Raw genomic sequence first — 18,521 nt, forward strand, 5'->3', positions numbered from 1 at the left:
TCTAAACCCGCATCTTTTCATTTTCACAAGTAATACAGTGGGGCAAATAAGTATTTAGTCAACCACCAATTGTGGAAGTTCTCCTACTTGAAAAGATTAGAGAGGCCTGTAATTGTCAACATGGGCAAACCTCAACCATGAGAGACAGAATGTGGAGGAAAAAAAAAACAGAAAATCACATTGATTTTTAAAGAATTTATTTCCAAATTAGAGTGGAAAATAAGTATTTAGTCACAAGCAAGCAAGATTTCTGGCTGTCAAATGGTCTAACTTCTAACGAGGTCTAACGAGGCTCCACTCGTTACCTGTATTAATGGTACCTGTTTTAACTCATTATCGGTATAAAAGACACCTATCCACAACCTCAGTCAGTCACACTCCAAACTCCACTGTGGCCAAGACCAAAGAGCTGTCGAAGGAAACCAGAGACAAAATTGTAGACCTGCACCAGGCTGGGAAGATTGAATCTGTAATAGGTAAAACGCTTGGTGTAAAGAAATCAACTGTGGGAGCAATTATTAGAAAATGGAAGACATACAAGACCACTGATAATCTCCCTCGATCTGGGGCTCCATGCAAGGTCTCACCCCGTGGCGTCAAAATGACAACAACAACGGTGAGCAAGAATCCCAGAACAACACGGGGGGACCTAGTGAATGACCTACAGAGAGCTGGGACCACAGTAACAAAGGCTACTATCAGTAACACAATGCGCCACCAGGGACTCAAATCCTGCACTGCCAGACGTGTTCCCCTGCTGAAGCCAGTACATGTCCAGGCCCGTCTGCGGTTAGCTAGAGAGCATTTGGATGATCCAGAAGAGGACTGGAAGAATGTGTTATGGTCAGAAGAAACCAAAATAGAACTTTTTGGTAGAAACACAGGACCAAAATACCAGCAACAGTGTGTGAAAAGCTTGTGAAGAGTTACAGAAAACATTTGGCCTCCGTTATTGCTAACAAAGGGTACATAAAAAAGTAGAACCAATACCAAAAGATGAACTTTTGGTATTGACCAAATACTTATTTTCCACCATGATTTGCAAATAAATTATTTAAAAATCAAACAATGTGATTTTCTGTTTGTTTGTTTTTTTTCCCAAATTGTCTCTCATGGTTGAGGTTTAACCATGTTGACAATTACAGACCTCTCTAATATTTTCAAGTGGGAGAACTTGCACAATTAGTGGTTGACTAAATACTTATTTGCCCCACTGTATGATTCCCGGTCATACACCTTCCACCGCCATGATGTGAAGAACTCTATGGGGTTGAGGAAAGGTGTGTAGGGTGGCAGACATACATTGAGGAATTGTTGGTGTATATTGAACCACTCTCTGCTCTGGTTGGTGCGATGAAAGCCAATGTTGTCCCAGATGATGACAGAGATAGGAGGAGGCTGTGCTGGAACCAGATTCTGCTGCTCACGGTCAATCAGGATGTCCTGTAGCTCTCCCAAGAATGTGAGGAGACACTGGTTGTTGAAGGACCCAAGGAGAGCATCAATTTTGAGTAGATGTGCATTCTCAAGAGGCCAACGTGGATAGTCTCATGTGTCTTCAGTTTTTGAGTTACCGTGTTTAAGCAATGACGCCCGTGCTTTTATTGTGTTCATCTTTTGATGTCTGAGTCTCCCATTTTGCATTGTGTGAGCAAAATGTGTTCAGTGGATGAGAATGTGTTCATATGAATGCGCAAAGTGTGTTTTGGCAAGTGCGAAAGTGTTTAGCCTAAGTGTAAATGTGTTAAGAGAATTGCAGTTGTGTTTAGAGTTTTGTGAAATTGGAGATTGAGGTGGAATGTGTTTATAGTTAAACCAGCTAGCGGCCTGATTTAATAAATGTGTTTAGGCAACTGGTCATTGCGCTCAGAGATCAAGGAATTGGGCTTTAGCAATCGGGAAAAACTGTAATGTCCCAGTCAGAACATCGGCACAGTAGAGGGATGAAACTTTTCATTTCTGCGAAGATGGCGACCCCAAGTGGACAACAATAATACACTGAAACAATTTGGTACAGACTGCATTTACTGCAGTGCTTCTCAATTATTTTCTGTCACGCCCCCCCAAGGAAGACGTAAATGTTTCGCGCCCCCCCAAACTCTCTGCCGCCACTGTAAATAGTATCATTTGTCTATAAAATTACTATTATAAATACGCATCTGCCTAACATTGTGTCCTTTTTTTCTAATAAAGAAAAAAGTAACATAGATCAACTTATAATAAAGTATAACTTTATTGTTTTGTTTGTAACAGAGAAGACTTGATGTGCATCAATTTGCCTGAATTAAAAAAAAAAATCACATCCAAACTAAAAAATACACTCAAGGTACATTTTTGACCATTTGATACAGAAAAATAAAATGTAATAAAATCAGTAAATAATACCAAATTAAAATTGATTAGAAACATTCACTCATGAGGACAATGTGCCAAAAAATTTGACCGAAAAAACAAATCTGATTAAAGGGGGGGGAGTGTCCTTGGACAGGACAGTTTTTATGTTTGCTGCTCACAGTATTTACCTCCTTTGCAATGATGTGGAGTTATTTTTCAATTAGCATGCTAACAATGCTCACTGGCTTACTGATATAACACTGACAAAGCAGGACGATTGTTGGCAATATTCGGCACGTTTTCACTGAAAAAATCAAGCGGCTTAACAATGAGATTGGGGTCTAATGTCTTTAAGTGGCGTCTTAATTGATTTGGCTTCTTGCTGTCTGCTATAATTATTTTTAGACACAGTAAACAGTGGTCTTTCATCATCACCCACTGTATTAAAAGTCAAAGCTAAAAGGCAAACGGCACGAAAAAAGCGCATTCACGACGGCCGAGGTAGAACCGTAGGTGAGGGCAGTCGTCGTGACGATCCCAAGCCGAAAATGGCACTTCTCGGGCGGCGACGTGAGAACCGGTGTTCTGCCAAAATATGCTACATCGGCGAAACGTCTACATTAGTCGAATTTGACACCTAAAGTACTACCGTGCGCTCTTAACTTGTTTTGTTTAGATGCATACAGGAATAAGGTACTAAAAAAATGCCTGCAGAAAAGACTTAAATGTAGTTATATCAAATAAGGACGGTTTAAACACGCTACGTGACTAATGTGGTCAACTGCTTCAAAGCTAACACAAAAAAACACAATGGTTAAAAGTATGAGAGGGTAATACATGCAAAAAGTATCTTTGAGGCTGTGAAAAGGTTCTAAATAACTAAATAAAAACAAAAATAGTGAGTAATCACCGCCTCTAACCGATGTGCGCATGCGTGTGAATGCATGCGCAAGCGCCCTGAGCATTGTGTAGGACGTTTCGCCGCGTAGTAAGGAATGGCCGAACACCGGACAAGACGAGAGGAGTCTGGCTGCAGCCCGCCTCTCTCAGTACCCTGCGCCGCTCTTCTCAGTACCCATCCCGCAGACAGGAAATGACGCAATACCGCTGCTCTCAGTCCCCTCAGACCGGAAATGTCGTCAACCCTTGCGACGAAAACAAGTTACGTTATTTCACCTCTCGCGAAGAAAACACGGTAAGTGGCCGCACTGAAAAAAAGTTTTTAAAAGCGTATGCATGTTTAAAAATGTTAAATAGTTAAACAACACTTGCGGTGAAAATATGAAGTGTTTATTCTGAGTTGACAAGACCGTACTTATATCTAGTATTCTTAATGTAATTTAAATAATGTCTTCCTTTACTAACTGCATATGACTTTGCTCTACTTATATTGTTTAATACGTACTGATGAATTCAGCAGCGAATTGGCTAATGCTGCTAATGATTTTACTTTTTTTTTTTCACAATGAACAGTCTTCTTTATGTAGTTTTCATTATATTGCACTCTTATTTTTCATTATGTACATGCCTGCAATTCGCAGCTCGCTGTTTTTGTTGTTGTATGGTATTGTTGTTTTGCCTTCATTTGTTTTGTCTGGTCCTTTGTAGTTTGAATGTTGTCACATGATCCAAATAGGAGAAGGTTGTAATTTTTTCTTCATATTGTTACTCTGCTTAGCTATATATTTTTTCATTATTATTATTTTTTTTTACTAGCTCCTTGATCACCACCCCATTGGGAAGAAACTAAATCACGACCCCCAAATGGTAGTCTTCCCATGCAGATACAGGGATGTCACACAGATCCAAATGGAAGTAAGTAGCATAAGTAGTAATGTACTTTAGATTTTGGACTGTGCTGAACACTTTTTTTTGATAGACATCGAACACTGTAAAACCCACTGTGCAGACAGGACCAATGGTGACAATATAAGACCATGCCGAGCTTCATGGACGGTTCAAACTCATCCTGCCCAGGAACGGCTGGTATGTTTTTATGTCTGAGACAAATGTTGTGCTCAGTGGAAATCTGGATAGGCTTATTATTCCTTATATTAGTTAACAATTGGACATAATTGATTATTTACTCTTTGTTTATTTAACCAATCAACATTCTCAATAGCTTATGCAAATCTTGAATATAAAGAGGCCAGAAATTGTGTTGATTGTCTAAAAAAAGAAAGTTTGATTGACACGTGCTGACTTTTGGAATGTTGGCCTGAACAATGAAATGGAATCAACTGTGAATTTTTAGGATTTAGTTTCTCTAAAGAACATAATGTCACTTGTACAATTAAGTAAAATGTAACTTTTTGTGTTTGTTTTTTTGCAGATATGAAATGCATATTTATAACTTGTCTAACAAGTAGCTCATTCAAAGGTATAAAAATGTATTTTTTGGCGTGTGTAGGGTATTATTTTAACTATGTAGCCTACAGAATGCTTGTATGGGCTCATGTAGGTGTCTGCGTACGTTTGTATTTATATAACATATGTCCGTGGGTATAGATTATGTATTTTTCAGGGAAGGACCATATTTGTGGCTGACCCCTATGTTGTTGCAACATGGTGAAAGCCTACAGGATGTGACCCACACATGCATTTGCCTGTAAGGCTGATTAGTAACAACTACAACTTGGAGCATTGGTTCATTTTCAAAGAACAGTCAAATCATAACAAATTAAATGATCCAAATTCCAATTATTTGTGGGAAGAAAAACAGATCCAATCATGAGATCAGAGAACTATTGTTATCTCCAATGAAATTCAGTATCCATTCATATTGGCATGGCGTTTCCATGATGATCCAGAATAGCCTTGTTTGGTTTTGAAGGTATGTTCCAGTCGATCCTTTTATGTTGCCCCTTCAATTAAAGCAGAATTGCACTCCAGATGATTCATCCATTCATTTGAAGCAAAATTCTAAAATGCCACTCTAAAATTACGAATGTTTTGTTTCAAGGGCGTTGACACGGTCTCAACATTGGTAGGGACGAATATAAAGCAAATAAGGTTGCTCAAAAGTTGGTGGGGACAACTTTAGCATCCTGAAAAGTTGGTCGTGTTATGTCCCTACCGTCCCTATGCAAACCTACGCCATTGTTTTGTTTGCATGAATCATTTAAACCTGACTGGTTGGTGTTCTTATGCATGGAAACACGTTTGTAATTGTTTAACTACTGTATTTAATATAAACCTATATTTTCAATTGCAGAAAACTTTTACAGTCAATCAACAGGGGAACATGGAAAGAGAGGATTGGACGTGAAATAGAGGTATTTGGAAAAGTGTGTATATTCATTGATTCAAAACTTGAAGGAAGTGACTCGGTTAAATTCTTACGTTAAGGTTCTCCGGGACAGCCATAGGGGAAAGACTGTGGCATCTTCACGTTGATGGTAGGTGAGTTTAACTGTCCAATTTTGTCTTCTGTGATATTTGTATTCATTTATCCATTTGTAGTATGCTCTTTGCACTGTTCTGGATGCTCTCTTTGAGTTTAACCATTGTAAAATGAAGTTCACCTAATCATTCAAATTGGGCTACAAAATATCCTTGTCGTTATTCTTTATTTACACTTGTTTTTAATTTTGTTAGACTGATATGCCAACTCTGAGGAAGTGGTGGTGTATATTGCTAGCGGACAATTTCAAACTTGGGTGCATGGTAAGTCTTTGAAACTGTTGATATGGCATTCATAGGAAAGTAGGTGCACAGCACCTTAATTCTTTGTTGGAAAATGTGGAATACTTATTTTTGTATTTTTTCAACTTATGTGAGCCACAGGAAAGAGTTTGCCCTATGGACAGATGAGGCAAAAGCATTACTGCAGGGTTAAGTGCCACCAGTCTATCAGTTACAGAGGTGAAATTTGAATATAATTGCTGAGGTCAGCTTTTAAAGACTTTTTAGTGTCCATTACTCTGACGCACTTTTGAACATGCCCCCCTTTATTCACTGATTTATTTTTAGGAAGAGGTGCAACCACAGCTCCTTCAAGTTAGTGGTGGCCCACTCCAAAAAGATATGGCGGGAAAAAATGGTAAGATTGTTTATATACCTAGTTTAATGCAATGCCTGAAAAGAAAAATCAAGTATAAAATTAACAAAGCATCATTTTTATTTTACTGATGTAATATTCAAATAGCTCTTTTCTTTCTCTTTTCCAATGAACAGTTTTGCTAAAAGGATTGTGCAAGACAGCACAAAAGCCTCGGACAGGGCTGGGGGTGTGGAATCAATGCAGTAGGAGTTCCCAAGCATCCTGCAGATGGAAGAGGATGAGCACGAACTACAATGTCTTGGAGCCATTCAAGTTCTGTTTCAACCATCTGGAAGATGGATTTACCTTTTTTGAGGAGATTGTTGACTAAAGAAAATATCTGGTGTTCTCTCAATAATAATAAAAAATAATAAAACTAAAAAAATAAAGTTTACCACATTAGAACTGGTTGTATTGAGTTCATTTTTCTACACTTATAAATTAGTTGTTTTTTTTCTTTTATCCCAGATGTTAGTTGTAGGTAGTTTTAATTACCTGTGATGAAGGCGGGAGTGCTTGCCGAAAAATGTCAGGTAATTAAAACAACCTACAACTATTGTCTGGGATAAAAGAAAAAAACAACTAACACATGACAACTATTTTGTCATTTCTGTTTGAAATAAAGGTGCCTTTCCTGGAGCAGAAAGTTTAATATAGTTTCTGAATTAGTTAATTAGGATCTTCACCCACATGAATGAATTTAAGTAGCAAAATGAAAGACAAAATTGGTTTGGTTGCAACATTGAGAGAATATTACGTTTTTGATACATTAAATTGTAATGAAGCTATATTAATGTGTCCGTTCATGAAAATGTAAGGATGACAGCAATTTCTAATAATTCTCAATTGGAGTATATTTTACAATTGACAAACTAAAGTACACACTGTGATAGGTCACAGGCGATCTTTCAGTCACTAATTAAACCTTTATTGCAATAGTGTGTATTTTAATTTTGATGTACTGTAACCGTGTTTTTCATTTTGGTAAAATCAGCAGGCTTTGACAAACTGACCGCGCTTAAAGAGTTAATCTCCCGATTTCACCAAATCAATTTAAGGAGCATGGAAATAAATTATTATTTAAATAATAATGAGTGATGCTGAAACCGAAAATAAAAGACGTGCGAAAAGAAAAGTAAACTAGTATTTACGTTCGAATGGACGCTAACTATTACGATAAAACCGGAAGCTCGGAGCTCGAGCGCTACTTCATGTTGTCATTTCCGGTCTGAGAGCTGCGATATTGCGTCACTTCCTGTCTGCGGGATGGGTACTGAGAAGAGCGGCGCAGGGTAATGAGAGAGGCGGGCTGCAGCCAGACTCTCTTGGACAAGACAGTGGGTCGCTGCGTGAGTGAGTCCGGTCGGAAAACGGCTTTCGAAAACGGCGGTGGCACACTGCTCTTCATATCTGTTGTCTGTGTGTGCTGAGTGCTCTTCCTTAGTTCAAAAATACTGCGCGCACTCTGAAAATGAGAGCGCCACTGCCACCTACTGAGTGGATGTGCAAGTACACTTTATTCCAGTACGGCAAAAAAAAAAAAAAAAAAAAAAACACATAAAACATGTTCCCCGAGGTCACATGCGCCCCCCCTGGCATTGCTCTGCGCCCCCCCAGGGGGGCGCGCCCCACTATTTGAGAAGTACTGATTTACTGTAACACAGTACTTCTCAAATAGTGGGGCGATGCCAGGGAGGCGCATGTGACCTCGGGGAACATTTTTTTTTTTATTACATGTATTTCAATTATTTTTAAACAAGGACAACAGCATTCCGTGCAAAGAACAATGACATTTTATTTGGTAAAATACATAACTTTATCCAACTATATACAAGAAATCATTTTTTAAAAAGTGTACAAAAACTAAACAATTATATACAGTATATGCATATATTAAAACGTTTTGGAATAGTCCAAAGCTGTTGTCTTTGGTTTCTTTTTACAAGGATCTTGTCAATGTGTGCAAGTTTATAGAAGCTCCTATTTGAATGTCAGACTTTGAGATCCCCGCTTTTCTTTGTACCGGGTAATAGCCAGGGTCCTCCAATGTAGCAGGCCTCAATCTTTTCTACTGGCCACTCTATTTCATTGCCTTCAACTTCATCTTCATGTTTTCCATTCCTTAAAAAAAAAAAAACACACAACAGTTCAGTTTTTAATGTATTCCGATTATACTAATGAGGAGAGTGTCACATACTGTACTGTATGTGCAAGTAATAAATCCTCATGAAATCTGAATCTCAAAAGTTTAATGCCTTTCCCAGGTAACAATAGGTTTTTGTAAACCAATAAGTTTTCTTGGTTACCTTCGACTCTTGTTGAGCTTGTCTGTGCTCTTTTTGGGAATACGTCTCGGCTCCTTGAGCGCTTCCCCCAGGTGTATGGTGTGCTCCTGGATCAGCTTCCGGATATGTTTGATCCAGTCCATCGTGGTCGCAGTAGTGGAAGCCTATTGATAAGAAAGACCGTCGAAGGTTAAGGCCATTTGGAAATCAACCAGTTTTGAGAATTTTCACTGTCTTTTCCCACAAGTCTGAACGAAACATATAACCACCCCTTATTTTGTGGAGTTCTAACAAATTTATGATATTTTTGTACAGTTACAAAACTCGATGTTTAACTTTCATTCATGTTGATGAAAATAAAAATCCAGTCGAGGGTAAAAATAACATATTCAGAGAAGAACGTTAATTAACAGGAGAAAAAAAAGTTGAGGTTGACACAAATGCTCAGCATCATGTCAAAGTGGCTTATAATCTGTTAGAGCAGTGTATGGAAATCTCCCACTGGTCAAATCTAAGAAGGAAAAGACAAGAAGAACGTCTAACCTTCAGAATCTTGCTCGGTCTTGTCCAGGTTCGGCCCAACGAAAAAGCAAACTTGCGGGGGTCTCCCTTCAGGTGTGCTGTCAGCTTTATCTCGGCTATCTAAGGAAGAAATGGAATGATCATCTTAAGTGAAAATGAGCATGTCAGACGGACAGCACATGTTAGAGCATTTGGAGAGAAAGTCAGAGAGGCTAGAATGAGGTGGCTTGGGAATGTGATAGTAAGTATATTGGTAAAAGGATGCTGGATTTCCATATGCCATGCAGGAGGTCGAGAGGACGACCAAAGAGGAGGTTTATGGATGTAGTTAAAGAGGATCTAATGGTAGCTGGTGTGAGAGCAGAGGATGCAGAGGACAGTGTTAGATGGAGTCAACTGATTGGCTGTGGCTACCCCTGAAAGGAAAATAAGAAGATTGTACAGTATTGATAGAAAGTGTGTTAAAGATTACATTCTTGACTACCTTGCAGACCACCAAGGACTTTTCCAAGAGGAAGAGTTGTCTATTTTTGCCCAACCTGAATGGGATCTTTGAATCCCACACCTTGAAGGGCTCCCCTAGGAGCAGCTCGCCATGGGTCTCGATGCTCTCATCAAAACCTGAAGGAAGAGAGATTAAGCAATGTAAGTACACTTAACTTCAACAATGAGTGAATTTATCTTTCCCATGTTCAGTCACCTTCCAGCACGGAGAGATGCATGAAATCATTGGCTCGTTTGGGAATGCTGAGAGTCACATCCAGGGCTTTGTTGAGCTCCGCTTTCCCTACGTCACAGCCTTCCTAAAAAAGGCAAAAATAGATTTAAAAGGTCGTGAAAACTGGTGTTGTGAAAAGGTGTGATGAACCAGTGATGGTGGGCCACGAGAGATCATTCAGTCTTCTGTGGAAAATCTTCCAGGTTTCACCTAAGAGGTCAGAGCTCGCTAACTGTATGGGGCACTCATACATATTGGCTGCCATGCATTGACGACGCTAGACGTCCAATCCATTTTGACTGGGAGAGGCTAAGGCAGTGAGTGATCTCTGCCAGCCCTCAGAGGTAAAAGACTGAAAGGTGAGTATTCACAGGTAGTCCTCCCAGTTAAAATTATTTGGACATCAATCGTTGTTAATGGCAGGGAATGAATATTATGATTTTTTCCCCCCCAAGCAACTTCAGAGTGTTATTGGAGCAATAACCAGAGTGTATTTCTGTTTTTTAATCATTTTAATGTCATCAATTTCATTCCTACTAGCATGTTATTCATTTCTAATTTTTTTCAGGAAAAAATGTAAATGAGTTATTAATGATTTATACCTGATGTTATAGCCAGCATGACCCAAAATGTTATATCCATTTATGTACATGCCAGATTTCCGTGGGTTTAAGTTAAACTTTAGTGGTTGGTGGTGGTTTACTTATTACTAAAAATACGTATACACGTTCTTGGAACATACCACTGGCATAGCATAACAAAGGGGTATCCCATACCAAGCATCGCTGATTAAACTACTCAATTCATCTTTAACGTTAAACAAATAATTGCAGATGTTAAATACTGTGCTAATGATTGAACATAAAACATGATGAATAGCTCTTTTCGCATTTGGTGTCAAGCACGAGCAGTTCAATGATAGTGATGAATTTAATAAATACCTGCATGCAAAATATACATTTTAGCAGTTAACGGCTGAACTTAAGCAGAACGCTACAGTATATCCCAAATTATGTTTTCGACCCAACAAAAATGAATTACGGATACCAGTCAGTTAATGTTAAGCACAATTCGGTAAAAACAAGAACAAATGTTGAAAACGGGCTGCAACTACCAATATTTTCCGTCAAACAACGTCACGAATAAAACGTTAATTTTAAAAACATCGCAACAACTTGTCCTGACGCATAACGGGACAAACATGAACGAAGCTCACTAAAAGCGACAAATTCAAATTAGTAAAAGCCTTCCTTGCATTTTTTACACCATTATTTGATTTTTTCTTTTTTTTTTTTTCCATCACCCGCACTCAAGTGAGCATGCGTCTATCACTCGGTGACTAAACTATACAACTATAAGTTAATTAAACTTACCTCCCAGGCTGTCAGTGTGTACAAAAAGCTGAGATGCGAGGTGTTCCGTGGTGGGAAGGTTTGTCCAAGTGAGAAAGTTCATTTGGTTGTTAAAAAGGCATCAACATGAGAACAAGTGGGGGTGTTGAGAGAAATGGTGAAGGAAATGTTTTGTATTCTAAATGTGTCCTCAGTCGATGTTGAAATAATGTTCCTATTGCTTGTTATTATTGACATATTATCTTTTCGCCACAAGATGGCAGGATGGGACTTAATTGTCTAAAGTGCTACTTTTATTACTTCTTTGTGTTTGACTTTGATGACTTTGATTTGTGGGCTTGCCTGTGAACACAGCAATGAGAGAGGGTGTATCCGCATGTCAATGGAAATTAAATACGGCGAGTTTTGGCTAAAAGACAACTTATTCTCCGTCAATTCTTCCTACGAATGCAACGTTGAGCTGCAACCACCTTGACATTGGAGGAACAAGGGAAACACACTGGAAAGCCAGTCTACTTGGAGAGACCCATCCATAAAACGGTCACTTTGATTGATGCGGGGTAATACAATCACATTTCCTTGCAATGTTTATGATCATCCAGTGTTACATAGGTTAGAGTGAAATCACAAGTGATTTGGTGGGAGTGTAGCTGCCATTAAGGCAGAATAAAGAAATAAATAATTGACTCTTTGATCTGGGGGTGCAATGCTACGCATTTACTTAGTTTCTTTGATATGGGATGGGAACTAAAGTTCACTGTCGCAAGTTGACAGGAGCACTATTAAGCGTTACATCGGCTTATTATCTGATGAACACTACTAGAGTACAGACAACTTTTCAGTACCTCTGATTAAGATCAACAAGGAAACATCTCATGTGCATAGTGCATCGAAGAATTGAAGCTGAACTAATTTCCTCTGGAGTAAAGCGGCCATTGAGGTAATTTAGTTTGTGTTATTTGTTAGTTTGTGTTAATTGACTTAGTTTCTGTTAGTGTAGTTATGTATTCATGTTGTTTTATGTTTCTGTGTGAAAACATAATTTGACTTATGTATATATTTCTGTGCTGTATGACCTCCAAAGTGAGGGTTTGTGTTCCGCCCCTTTTGAGCCCTTGAGTGGGTCTGACATTAAGTGAGTCACAGTGAAAACTGCAATCCTCCTCGCAATTACTTCAGCAAAGCGAGTGAGTGATTTGCATGCTTTATCAATTTCTCCGAACTGTTTACGGTGGAATTCAGACGGCTCGGGGGTTACATTATGGCCCAATCCGAGTTTTTTGCCAAAGAGACTTTCAGCCTTTCACGTTAACCAGCCGATTACCTTGGCTGTGTTTAACGATGCGAGTGCACCTGATGGGCATTTGCGAAGTTTGCTATGTCCTGTTCGGATGCTGGAGCACTATGTCGGTGTGACTGCGAGCACTCGTAAGTCGGATGCTCTTTTTGTATGTTTTGGGGTCAGGACAAAGGGCTGCGCGGTCTCGAAGCAGCGACTGTCACATTGGGTTGTCGCAGCTATTCTGCAGGCCTATGAGTCCATAGGTCTTCGGCCTCCTCGGGTCTCGTGCCATTCCACAAGAAGAATGGCAACTTCCTGGGCGGCGCTGAGAGGTGTTCCACTGAATGACATCTGTTCCGCCGCAGCATGGGCATCGTCTTGTACGTTTGCCCGCTTCTACAGAGTGAATGTGGCAGCTCCTCACCCGGTGGCTTCAGTGGTGCTGTCGGCTTCCTCTGACCGCATCTGAAGTGTCTTCGTGACTATGTTGGTATGTGGTCATCCAGGTGCTAAGCACCGCCCTCTGGCGGTCAGGAGGAATGAAATAGAACGAGAGTTACTTCTGTAACTAAGGTTCTATGAATTCCGGATGACCGCCAGAGTTTCCTGTCACTCAGACTCCCTGCGAGTACATTCCGAAAAGGAACTAGTGCTGGGTGAGCGTGTGCCTTATACTGGTCTGTGTATTTATTTGTCTGAACTGACTTTATGTATATTTTTATCTGTATTGTTCAGTTCTCACGGCATTGTCACGGCATTGTCAAGGCATTGTCAAGGCCAGGGGTGGGCAAACTGGTCCTCGAGGGCCGCAGTGGGTCCTGGTCTTTGTTCCAACTGACCCAGCGCAGATAGTTTAACCAATGCGGTTTCAGCAGAAATGAGAAGCACCTGACTGCAATCGACTGATTGCACTTGTAAAACAGCAGATTGGTGAAAAGGTGTCCTCTTAATGGGTTGCAACAAAAACCAGCACCCACTGCGGCCCTTTGTGGAATAGGTTGCCCACCCCTGGTCAAGGCAAATCAAGTTCTGTGATTAAAGCCCGTAAAAGAGAAACAGCTTGGTTCGTGATTTCGACTCGAGAGGGAATTACAGTGAGAACTCAGCGCCAGTGCAACGAGAGAAGAGCTCATCGCCAATGCGACGCGAGTGAGAACCCAACGCCAGAGCGATGTGAGGGGAGAACGTGAACAAGCCAGAGCGTGCCCGACTGCGGTCGTTGACGTCGTCGGTGTTCAACGTTCCGGTGGAGCCGCTTGTCAAAGGACGTCGTCAAAGGACAACGTCAAAGGACAGCGTCAAAGGAAACAAAGAGTGTTTCATCCTGCCGGTAATCAAAGAAGGTTGTTAAGTGCTCCCAACGACAAGCACGTTTAAGCCAAGTTAAATGTGAAGACGTGAAGTAGCCTTAACAACTTTTTGAGTTTCAGCATTCAGTTGGATTGCACACAGTTTAAGTTAAGGACACGAATATTTCATTTTCTTAAGAAAGTTAGCACAACAAGAAGCACAAAATGCGGAAAGAAATAAGTTGTTAGAAGAGAAGCGAAGACAGTTAAAACGCTTGGAAGCAACTAAAAGAATGAATTCTGCAAAGGCAAGACTGCAGGTTTATGAACAAGACGCAGTCATTGATGAATAGCCATATGGCATCAGAGCCTTCACCTAAACCGAACGTCCTTCCAAGGCACAACACTTACAGCGTGCTAGAGAATTCCCATCTACAAACCATGAAGTTGCTCGTCCTACTTTTCAAGACAATACCACAATTATGCTTGCCAAAGCGATTGCAGAGTCCATAAACGCAAGCCGTCTTCCTGTGCCAGAGCCACCTCTCTTTAGCGGAGACCCAATAAGATACAAGGACTGGAAAATGTCATTCCAAACCCTCATAGGCCGTATGAACATTCCTGTAAACAAAAAGATTTATTTCCTCCGTAAGTATGTTGCAGGACCTGCAAGGAAAGCAATTGAGAGCAATTTCCTGGTGGGCACAGAGAAACCCTATGATTCAGCATGGCAAATATTGGAAGAACGTTACGGCAATTCCTTTGTGGTCGCTAAAGCTTTCCGCGACAAGCTAAATTCGTGGACAAGGATAAGACCCAAAGACAGAGTTGAATTGAGGGAATTTGCAGACTTCCTTCGAGGGTGTGAAGCAGCAACGAGCGATATTAAGAGTCTTGAAATTCTAAATAACTACAGTGAAAATCAAAAAATGCTCAGTAAGCTTCCTGACTGGTTCACTGCCAGGTGGAATAGAAAGGTCATAGAATATGAAGAAGAAACTCAAAGCTTTCCAAATACATTCAACTGTAGGATCCGACTGAATGACATCTGCTGGATGCTGTAGGACTGTAGGTGATGCTGCACGTGACATCAAAGACCAAAGAGCTGACCAACGATGCTCTTAGTTTGTCATGCTCTTTGATCTCGATTTTGACCTTGAAACTATCTCATATTTAGGATATAAATTTAAGATCTACATTCAAGATTTAAATAAATATTTAGTTCTGGATTTAAACATTGAATTCCAATACTTAGTTTTTAAAAATAAATATTTAAATTGCTAAACTACGGAGCCCCCCCGGGTACCCACAGATTACTAATCTGTACCCACAGATTACTAATCTGTACCCACAGTTTACTAAACTGTACCCCAGTTTACTAATCTGTACCCACAGTTTACTAAACTGTACCCACAGATTACTAATCTGTACCCACAATTTACTAATCTGTACCCACAGTTTACTAAACTGTACCCCAGTTTACTAATCTGTACCCACAGATTACTAAACTCTACCCACAGTTTACTAATCTGTACCAACAGTTTAGCAATGACCCGGAAACAGTAGTCACCAATGTTTGGCGGGGACACCGAATCCAAACGTTGAGGGACCGACCGAGCAAGCATCTGCACCATTTGCCCTCGGCGAACAAAAGGGTTTTACAGTTTTTCTCGATTGCTAAAGCACAATTTCTTGATCTCCGAGCACAATGACCAGTTGCCGAAACACATTTATTAAATCAGGCCGCTACTTGGCTTAACTATAAACACATTTCACCTCAATTTCCAATTTCACAAAACTCTATAAACACAATTGCAATTCTCTAAACACGTTCACACTTAGGCACACTTTCGCTCTTGCTAAAACACACTTTGCGCAATCATATGGACACATTCTCATTCACTAAACACATTTTGCTCACACAATGCAAAATGGTAGACTCAGACATCAAAATTTGAACACAATGAAAGCACAGGCGTCATTGCTTAAACACGGTAACCCAAAATTGAAGACACATGAGACTATCCACGTTGGCCTCTTGAGAATGCACAACGACTCAAAATTGATGCTCTCCTTGGGTCCTTCAACAACCAGTGTCTGCTCACATTCTTGGGAGCGCTACAGGACATCCTGATTGACTGTGAGCAGCAGAATCTGGTTCCAGCAGAGCCTCCTCCTATCTATGTCATCATCTAAGACAACATCGGCTTTCACCACACCAACCAGATTAGAGAGTGGTTCAATATACACCAACAATTCCTCAATGTAGGTCTGCCACCCTACACACCCAAAGTTTCACCTCAAAACTGTTGCTCCTATGGCCAAAACCAAACTTTGACAACAAAATGGTCCTCACAGCTTGCAAAAATGTAAACACTATTGGATATCTGTCGCACACTTCAATAAAAATTGAAAACACAATGTTCAGGGTGTGATGTTCTAAATACCCCATCTTCTGTATAGTAATCAATAGTAAGTCACAGATTATTTTTAGGGGAATTGAACCCCATTTATTGACGACAACCTGTACAAATGTACTTTTCCCAAAACAAATATTTCAAAAGAGAACAAAAGCATACATGGGGAATGGATACATGTCACAAATTCTTGTATATACAGTAAAGAGGGACTATGGTGTCTGCGGGGGGACCTGTGGGGGGCCTGCGCATCACTTCGTCGGGTGGGGTCAGGCCACAGGACCTCGTCCACATTGCAGGCTATGTTTTCCCTCGCCAGGCAGTGGGGAAAAGTTCTGGCATGCCTGACCCAACCTGAATAATCCCCCACATCATCACAGGCCGGGTCTATGGCCCTGTGGAGGTTCTCTCCACTATATGGTTCCTGGTCATACACCTTCCACCGCCATGATGAGAAGAACTCCTCTATGGGGTTGAGGAAAGGTGTGTAGGGTGGCAGACATACATTGAGGAATTGTTGGTGTATATTGAACCACTCTCTAATCTGGTTGGTGCGGTGAAAGCTGATGCTGTCCAAGATGATGACATAGATAGGAGCAGGCTGTGCTGGAACCAGATTGTGCTGCTCACGGTCAATCAGGATGTCCTGTAGCTTTCCCAAGAATGTGAGGAGACACTAGCCACGTTTACATGCTGACTTTTATTCATACCGATTCAAATAATTCCGAATGGAAATTTCAGATCAGCTGTTTACATGTCACTTCATCTATTCCGATCCAGCGTTTACATGTGTCTGCCTTTATTCCGAAAGGACGTTTGACAACTGCCGTCTGACATGCGCAGATTAATCAAAACAAAGCGTCACGTTGCAAAACATGGAGATCGATCGTCAGATCAGCTGCTGTTTTAACTTTTCGAGTGGAAACAAAACTTCAGAATGACACGCCGTTCATTTAAAAAGTTGTGTGGGTGCGCTGTGCGTGTGCTTGGAAGCCATGTTGCAAGTGACGTTACTTACGTCACCAAGTGACGTCACCACGTCAGTACGGAGCATGTGCAGAAAGAACGCAACCAGACACCATTCCGCTTCCCTGTTTACATGATATAATTTTACTTGTAATCGGTTTGGGAAAAGGAATATTCCACCCCTGTGAAACGGAATGAAATTCCATTCGGTTTGGGCCTGTTCATTCCGAATGAGGTGTTTATATGTATCACATTTATTCGGTTTGAACATCTAAACCGATTGCAATTGGAATATTTGGCTCCATGTAAACGTGGCTACTGTTTGTTGAAGGACTCAAGGAGAGCATCAGTTTTGAGTCGTTGTGCATTCTCAAGAGGCCAACGTGGATATTCTCATGTGTCTTCAATTTTGAGTTACCGTGTGTAAGCAATGACGGCCGTGCTTTCATTGTGTTCAACTTTTGATGTCTGAGTCTACCATTTTGCATTGTGTGACCAAAATGTGTTCAGTGAATGAGAATGTGTTCATATGATTGCGCTAAGTGTGTTTTAGCAAGTGTGAAAGTGTTTAGCCTAAGTGTGAATGTGTTTAGAGAACTGCAATTGTGTTTCGAGTTGTGTGAAATTGGAGATTGAGGTGAAATGTGTTTATAGTTAAGCCAACTAGCAGCCTGATTTAATAAATGTGTTTTGACAACTGGTCATTGTGCTCAGACATCAAGAAATTGTGCTTTAGCAATCGAGAAAAAATGTAGTAGCCGCTAATAACACACAACATGCCATATTGATTGATGACACCTGCAAATGTAGACGGCTACCAAAGAAACTGTGCAATAGTTACCTTTTAAAACCCCTTTGTTCGCCGAGGGCAAAAGGTGCAGGTGCTTGCTCGGGCGGTCCCTGGGCGTTTGGAGTCCCCGCCAAACATTGGTGACTACAGTTTCCGGGTCATTGCTAAACTGTGGGTACAGATTAGTAAACTGTAGGTACAGTTTAGCAATCTGTGGGTACAGATTAGTAAACTGTGGGTACAGATTAGTAATCTGTAGGTACAGATTAGTAAATTGTAGGTAAAGATTAGTAATCTGTGGGTACAGATTAGTAAACTGCTATGATTTTTTAATTTTTTCTACCCTGGCAACCGGGGGCTCCGTACTAAACAATGTTGTAAATGTGCAAAAAAAAAGTGATTTAACACTGCGTGGCACTAAATGTGAGAAAATGTTGTCATTTTCAGCAAGTGCTGCTTTACAAACGGCGCCCCATACAGCCCCCTTAAAATATTCTTAAACTCCGCCTAAATAATTTCGTGAT

At 40.5% G+C, this 18,521-nt stretch overlaps 2 protein-coding genes and 1 long non-coding RNA gene across 18 annotated transcripts in view; 2 read left to right on the top strand and 1 right to left on the bottom strand.

The window, feature by feature from the left end:
• The first annotated feature begins 3,376 nt into the window (after positions 1-3,376).
• On the top strand, positions 3,377-7,505 carry LOC130927035 (uncharacterized). Of its 8 annotated transcripts, XR_009066338.1 has the most exons (10): positions 3,382-3,529; positions 3,943-3,976; positions 4,051-4,149; positions 4,214-4,320; positions 5,549-5,609; positions 5,683-5,736; positions 5,932-6,000; positions 6,115-6,223; positions 6,307-6,376; positions 6,511-7,505. It is a non-coding gene; the product is annotated as an uncharacterized LOC130927035 (long non-coding RNA). The 8 variants fall into 8 exon arrangements; XR_009066333.1 differs by lacking the exon at positions 3,943-3,976 and having other exon boundaries at positions 3,377-3,529; XR_009066332.1 differs by lacking the exon at positions 3,943-3,976 and having other exon boundaries at positions 3,377-3,529; positions 6,115-6,198.
• A 708-nt stretch (positions 7,506-8,213) lies between these two features.
• Positions 8,214-8,821, bottom strand: LOC130927034 (triple functional domain protein-like). Its single transcript, XM_057852516.1, has 2 exons — positions 8,683-8,821; positions 8,214-8,497 (listed from the first exon to the last, which is right to left on the bottom strand). The coding sequence occupies exons 1-2, from the start codon at positions 8,802-8,804 to the stop codon at positions 8,368-8,370; spliced, it is 252 nt and encodes an 83-aa protein (XP_057708499.1). The 5' UTR covers positions 8,805-8,821; the 3' UTR covers positions 8,214-8,367.
• Positions 8,822-10,755: 1,934 nt separating this feature from the next.
• Positions 10,756-18,521, top strand: part of LOC130927032 (alpha-N-acetylgalactosaminide alpha-2,6-sialyltransferase 1-like) — a 47,044-nt gene continuing 39,278 nt past the window's right edge. The window contains exons 1-2 of one of the 9 annotated variants that reach the window (XM_057852510.1): positions 10,756-12,193; positions 12,719-13,025. Coding sequence is in view for 1 of the 9 variants with exons in the window: in XM_057852509.1 (XP_057708492.1) it covers positions 12,129-12,193 (65 nt within the window). In the remaining 8 variants the exon portion in view is untranslated. The remainder of the gene's footprint in view (positions 12,194-12,718; positions 13,026-18,521) is intronic. The other 8 variants (XM_057852515.1, XM_057852504.1, XM_057852507.1 and 5 more) reach the window with 8 other exon arrangements.

This window comes from Corythoichthys intestinalis, chromosome 12 (assembly GCF_030265065.1).
Source record: "Corythoichthys intestinalis isolate RoL2023-P3 chromosome 12, ASM3026506v1, whole genome shotgun sequence".
In the NCBI taxonomy this organism is placed as follows: domain Eukaryota; kingdom Metazoa; phylum Chordata; class Actinopteri; order Syngnathiformes; family Syngnathidae; genus Corythoichthys; species Corythoichthys intestinalis.

Excerpts from the sequence above, each read along its gene's own strand:
- LOC130927034 (XM_057852516.1), bottom strand. The coding sequence starts at position 8,804 with ATGGACTGGATCAAACATATCCGGAAGCTGATCCAGGAGCACACCATA. Across the intron at positions 8,498-8,682 it reads AAGCTCAACAAGAGTCGAAG|GAATGGAAAACATGAAGATG; the intron begins GTAACCAAGAAA and ends TTTTTTTTTAAG.